General features: G+C 33.0%; 1 protein-coding gene across 2 annotated transcripts in view; it reads left to right on the forward strand.

The window, feature by feature from the left end:
* Positions 1 to 7,500, forward strand: part of LOC144956187 (mannose-P-dolichol utilization defect 1 protein-like) — a 12,313-nt gene that overhangs the window by 1,416 nt on the left and 3,397 nt on the right. For both annotated transcript variants that reach the window (XM_078886598.1, XM_078886599.1), the window contains exons 2-5: positions 2,790 to 2,927; positions 3,609 to 3,674; positions 5,009 to 5,141; positions 6,851 to 7,055. In XM_078886598.1, the coding sequence (XP_078742724.1) occupies positions 2,819 to 2,927; positions 3,609 to 3,674; positions 5,009 to 5,141; positions 6,851 to 7,055 (513 nt within the window). In that variant the 5' untranslated portion in view covers positions 2,790 to 2,818. The remainder of the gene's footprint in view (positions 1 to 2,789; positions 2,928 to 3,608; positions 3,675 to 5,008; positions 5,142 to 6,850; positions 7,056 to 7,500) is intronic.

Below are 7,500 nucleotides of genomic sequence, written 5' to 3' on the forward strand. Positions count from 1 at the left end.
TCATATATAGCTTGGCAATTCTGTATTATTTGTTACCAATGGTCTGAATCTATGTATAATAATAAGCAGATAGCAAAAAGTAGATTATACTTTGTTAGAAAAATCTCTTCAGTCAAACCATAGACACCCGGGCGTGGCTATATTGGTATATTTGGTGCCTGGCACCGCATTCATCTTTAAAAATGGATTAAAAAAACAAAAACTGAGAAATGGTATATAACAGTTTTGTTGATAAAGGGGAAACCCAAAACGATCATTTTATCTGCTTTCGTATATTAAATTGAAGCTTAAATTCAATTTCACATTGTTATTCATTTCTTCGAGCTTCGAGCAGCAACATTTACATTATCACTATTTCAGGAAGTAAGGGAAGAATGTGTCAGAAATGTTATGATTTAACGGAGTTCTTATCACCATTGCAGTAAGTAAGGCAAGGATGTGTAAACATTTGATATAATGGAGGTTTTGTCACTATTGCAGGAAGTAAGGAAAGAATGTGTAAACATTTGATATAATGGAGGTTTTGTCACTATTGCAGGAAGTAAGGAAAGGATGTGTAAACATTTGATATAATGGAGGTTTTGTCACTATTGCAGGAAGTTGGAAAGAATGTGTAAACATTTGATATAATGGAGGTTTTGTCACTATTGCAGGAAGTAAGGAAAGGATGTGTAAACATTTGATATAATGGAGGTTTTGTCACTATTGCAGGAAGTAAGGAAAGGATGTGTAAACATTTGATATAATGGAGGTTTTGTCACTATTGCAGGAAGTTGGAAAGAATGTGTAAACATTTGATATAATGGAGGTTTTGTCACTATTGCAGGAAGTAAGGCAAGGATGTGTAAACATTTGATATAATGGAGGTTTTGTCACTATTGCAGGAAGTAAGGCAAGGATGTGTAAACATTTGATATAATGGAGGTTTTGCCGCTATTACATTATGAAGTAAGGAAAGGATGTGTAAACATTTGATATAATGGAGGTTTTGCCGCTATTACATTATGAAGTAAGGAAAGGATGTGTAAACATTGGATATAATGGAGGTTTTGCCGCTATTACATTATGAAGTAAGGAAAGGATGTGTAAACATTTGATATAATGGAGGTCTAGTGAGTTGTCGTTAGTAGAGCTCATGGAAACAAGTTATTTCATTGGTTGAACTATTGAATACAACTCACGATTTGTTGTCTTTTGTGGCAAAAGACTGGCATTTTGACGTAATTTTTTGGTCAATATCAGGCCATAACTTTACGAAGGCCACGGTTAGACACCGGTTGTGTAAATATTTAATAGAATCAAAGCTTTGTCGTTATTCGCTGGCAGATTTTTGTCCAATCAAAACACGGGATTAATGACACACTTTCAAGTCCGCGAGGACAAACACAGAATGCAGTTGACCGTTTACAATAATTAATAGTCGAAATAGAATTGTAGAAATCAATCGGAATCTCTTTGTTATTATTTTTAAACTACCAGTCGTGTGAATAGTTTTCACTAAATTATCTCTGTCTATTGATGCTATCCGTTTAGGTAAAAATACTCACAACAACCGCCAGGCGGATATAACGTTCTTAGACACAAAACGATGTGTAACCTTGAACGTCCATAGACGGAGCAAAATTGACGTCACTCAGCTCTTTGTTATTGTTTTTTAGACAGCCAATTTCATGATTTGTTAACACTAATATGCTATCAATCAGACTATAAACGTTTAAGGTTACGTACCATTTTATGTGTTGGCACGATACATCCGACTGGCGGATGTTGTGAGTATTTTATCTAAGCCCATAGCATCAATAGTCTGATTTATATCATTCAGAGAGATCGTAACATTGAAACGGCTGGATGAAAACAATAACAACAAAAAATGAGTGACGTCAATATATAAGATAGAATGAAGTTGACGTCACTGGGGTCTTTGTTATTGATTTGTTTTTCTTTTGCCATCCATGTTTATAAGTAATTCTCACTAAACTGTATTAACCAGACGATAGATAGTATGCAGATGACGTCACTCAGGCCTTTATTATTGTTTTTGCCATCCGCGTTTGTGAGTTGTTCTCACTAAACTGTATTAACGAGACTATAAACGTTCATGGTTAAACAGTGTTTGTGTGTTGGTCCTTTATACTTCCGGATGGCAATGTTGTGAACTCCTTGGCCAAGCGCATTCTATCTATAAAAGTTCATGGTTACACAGAAATTTGTGTGTTGGTCCGTTATACTTCCGGGTGGCAATGTTGTGAGCTTCTTAGCCAAACGCATATATACTATATATATATATATATATATATATATATATATATATATATATATATATATATATATATATATATATAAAGTCACATATGACGACATGTAGAGCATAGATAATCTAGAAACAATTGTCTCGGCAAAAAAATATTATGTGAGTGACTTTATTTATTTTTATATTAGCTCTAACCATCATTATCGAGCACTCTCGTACCTACAAGTACCCATCAACACTCCTACATATAATATATATATGGTGTTGGTGGGTACTCGTAGGTACGAAAGTGCTCGATAATGATGGTTAGAGCTAATATAGAATGCAAATTGTCACTCACATTTTTTGTGGCCGAGACGATTCGTTTCTGTGTCTTACACGTAAGACACAGAAACGAATCGTCTCGGCCACAAAAAAATGTGAGTGACAATTTGCATTGATATATATATATATATATATATATATATATATATATATATATATATATATATATATATTTTATTATATCATATGTTATTCGTTTATAATCTTGTGTCAGGTAAAACGTCTCAGCCTTTCAGCCTTGAGATGTCCCGATCCAGCCCAATTATACCCAGCATTTTTGCAGGCTGGGTGCAGCTCTTCGTTCCAGATAAATGTTTTGACGAGTTCTTCATTGACTTCAATTTACTTAATGGTATGGTGTCATATTGTACGGTCGTCTTCATGGTCGACGTAGATAAGTCAAAGCTTGATATAAGATATATATATTATTATATATATATATATATATATATATATAATTGATATAGATATATATAAATATATATATATATATAATTGATTAAGATATATATATATATAATAATATAATATATATATATGTATATATATATATATAATATATATACATACATAATGTGATGTAAGATATAACGTTTCAGGATAGAAGAAAACACGACGATGGTGATGATGATGTATATGATGATGATGATGATGATATGATGATGTGATGATGATGATGTGATATTATTATTATTATTATTATTATTATTTATTATTATTATTATTATTTTATTATTATTACTATGTTATTATTTTTACTATTATAATATTATTACTATTATATTAGCCATTATATTATTATTACTACTGCTACTGCGACTATTATTATTATTGTTATTATTATTATTATTATTATTATTATTATTATTATTATTATTATTATTATTATTATTATTATTATCATAATCACGATGCTGATGAAGAGGGTGATGATAATGATAAATATGGCAATAAATAACAGTAGTGATGTTTCAACTGTAACTAACCTTCATCAATTAATCAATCATCACATTCTTCTCATCTAAATCACCAGTTGCATGTTACAAATTAGTGCTAAGCAAGCTACTTGGGTACGGAATTGTATTCAGTTCCTTATTCGGTAAGTATGCAACATCATATGTGACCCTTCGCCTCAAAACGGTATTAAGTCGGGATGGTTAACCCCCTCCTTACCACCTATTGGAAAATCGTCACATTTGTTACGATCCAACTGTCATTTTTCTCATCCAGATTTCATTTCTATTTGCTATAGCTGTATAAACATGACATTTTGTAATAGAACTCGTGTTATCGAACAATAGAATGTGCTTGTTGCTGTTCTGTTTGAGTAAGAAATGTCTGTTTTTGTGTTGGATGGGTGTGAAGTTTTGGGGAACATTCAGACTTGTGTTGAGTTTGTATGTTTTATTGAGGAGAATGGATACCATATTTTAAGGTGCTAATGCCAACAATTTAAATTTTTGACCCGTTTAACATTTAATTCAGATTTTAAGCATCTGGTTCGTTCCGACACAATACCGTTTTGAGACGATGGGTCACATATACTTCTTCTTGTTCTTCTTTTTTCAGTTTTATACCGCATTCTACAGGGTTAAATAAATAAATAAATGAGCTTTTATATAGTGCAATATCCACTAAACGTGTTCAAAGCGCTTTACAATGGGTCTTTGGACAACAGCAAATCTTAACACGTAGGACGGGACATGACGGTAGGCGATATTACAAATCTTTTCGGACAGAGACAACGCTGTTAACGGCCAGGTACTCATTTTGGAGAATGTGAGTAAAGAGTCTTTTCCAAGGACTCAGCTACGCGCTAGGGGGCGAGGCTCGAATATATATATATATATATATATATATATATATATATATATATATATATATATATGTGTGTGTGTGTGTGTGTGTGTCTATATAGATATTATTCTAATATTTACCACATTGTTGGTAAGATAAGACTGACTCCAACATTGTGGTAGATGTTGAAATAATAATTCGCTCCATTGCAACATGTCGAGCACTATTCTTAACATATTTGTATCCAACACGATTCAATATATATATACATATATATTTATGAGTGTTGGTGGGTACTACACCACTACACAACGAAACCAAGAACAAGCAATTCGTTTGGAGTAAAAAATTTTTCTTCGGACATTATTAAGGATTACGCCGACTGAGGGCGTGTAAAGAGACACAGAAACGAATCGTCCCTTCCACAAAAAATGTGAGTGACAATTTGTATTCTATATATATATATATATATATATATATATATATATATATATATATATATATATATATATATATCTAGATCTATCTCATCATCGAATACCCCCTCCCTCCCCCTCCCCACTTCCCCTTTTCCACTTCTGTCCCAACAGAGCAAGAGTTATCTCTAACCGTAATTTCGTAATTTTTCTCATTCAGTCAAGGTCCCACAGATCATGAAAGTCTGGAATGCAGGTAGTGGAGCCGGGATCAGCATCACATCTCTAATTCTAGAACTGGCCGTGCTAGGATGGGCTGTGGTCTATAGCACACGCGCAGGATTTCCATTCTCGTGAGTGCTTGAGAATGTAAGATGTGAGGATGTAACGATCTTACTTCGTTAACTCGCTCCTGACCATCTATTTTTAGAATTTTCCCCGAAAATTCACACCCACCCGACACAAAATTGACCTTTTCCTATTCAAACAAAAAAGTAACAAGTGCATTCTATAAATAGTTCGAAGATGACGTAATTCAGGTCTTTGTTATTGTTTTTTGCCATCCGCGTTTATGAATAATGCTCACTGAACTGTATCCGTTATACTTCCGGATGGCAATGTTATGAACTCTTTAGCCAAGCGCATACTATCTATACAGAATGCTGTTCCTCAAAATGATGTTTACAACACAGTGTTTAGTATTTTTAGCTGCAATAAAAGCATTTCTTTAAATTTTGTGATGTACAAGAGAAATCAGAATGAGAAAACTGTCGGTTGCATCGTAACGAATGTGACGATTTTCCTATGGGTGGTAAGGAGAGGGTTAAAAAGAAGAAAGGAATGACAACGACATGTAAAGATAAGATTGGACGTTTAATAATTAAAAAAACGAAGTGACTGTTACTCCAATCGGAAGTGGGCAACCGGAAAGTAAACAATGTAAGAAGTGGCCAGATCATTTAGGTAGAAAACCACTAAACACTATTATTGGACGCCAAAAGAATATAATTAACTTGAGCTTTTATAGTAATTTGATATTTTATGTAGAGCAATATCCAATAAACGTGCTCAACGCGCTTTACAAGGGATCCCTGACCAACAGCAACACGTAACATGTAGAACGAGACATGAAGCCTGTTAGGCGATATGAAAATTTTTCGGACAGAGATAACGCTGTTAACGGCCAGGTACTTATTTTACTCACCTGAGTACGGTGACAGAATGTGAGTAAAGAGTCTTTTCCAAGGACTCAACTGACTATGCGCCGAGCGAGGCTCGAATCCAGGACCTTACGATCCAAAAGCGAGTGTCATACCACAAGACCACATAGCCGGCTCATTAGAACCACAGCGAAGATTTACAAAGATCATTTACAAAGATGTTTTGGTATGAAATGTAATCTATCTATCTATCTATCTATCTATCTATCTATCTATCTATCTATCTATCTATCTATCTATCTATCTATCTATCTATCTATCTATCTATCTATCTATCTATCTATCTATCTATCTATCTATCTATATCTATCTATCTATCTATCTATCTATCTATCTATCTATCTATCTATCTATCTATCCATATCTATCTATCTATCTATCTATCTATCTATCTATCTATCTATCTATCTATCTATCTATCTATCTATCTATCTCTCTAATACATTTCCTTTTTTCCTAACTTGATCATCTCCAAATAATAGCATTTTGAGAATACTGGTTAATGTAAATGTTGCTGCTCGAAGCTCAAAGAAACAAATAACAATGTGAAATTGAATATAATCTTCAATTAAATATACGAAAACAGAAAAAATGGAAGTTTCGGGTTTTCCCTCTATCAACAAAACAGGATGGATGATTAGAAATGGACGTTTCGGGTTTCCCATTTTTCAACAAAACAGGATGGATGAAATTTTTATCCATCCTGTTTTGTTTTCATAAAGAGGAAACCCGAAAAGTCCATTTTATCTGTTTTCGTATATAAAATTGAAGCTTATATTCAAATTTACATTGTTATATATTTTGAGAACCTTTGCGCTTTTTTCATTTTTTAATTTTAACAGGACGCACGGTGAATTGATATTCATCAGTTTCCAATCGTTGATGCTGACGTCACTGGTCATTCATTTTACCAACAAGACCGAGAAGCTGATCCCGTTTTACGTCCTTACCATCATCTCCTCTGTGGTTCTAATGAGCCCTCTAGTTCCAATGTCTGTGTTGACGGCTGGTCTAGCACTCACAACATTGGTTGGACTCGTGGGAAAGGTATTTGTTTTTAAAAAATGGTTTGCTGTTTCTATAATATCGTTTCTTCTTTCTCGTCATTTTCATCGTTATAATAATAATGATGATAATAATAATAATAATAATAATAATAATAATAATAATAATAATAATAATAATACTAATAATGATAATAATGATAATAATAATAATAATAACGTAACATAACATAACATGTGGTATAGGGCAAAATAGGATAAGATCCTTTGAATGCCCTTAATATTAATTAGTAATGCCATAAATCTATTGATTAAATATTACAATAACGATACACGTGGTAAAGATAGTATTTCAACTTAAATGTACTCATGTGGTTTACAAACATATATCTTTAACCGTGACATGCAAAGCGCACACACAACCACACACACACACACACACACACACACATACACACGCGTATAGAAGATAACCATAATAATATAAT

This window comes from Berghia stephanieae, chromosome 10 (assembly GCF_034508935.2).
Source record: "Berghia stephanieae isolate SIO BIC M18660-M18661 chromosome 10, UCSD_Bste_1.3, whole genome shotgun sequence".
Classification (NCBI taxonomy): Eukaryota; Metazoa; Mollusca; class Gastropoda; order Nudibranchia; family Aeolidiidae; genus Berghia; species Berghia stephanieae.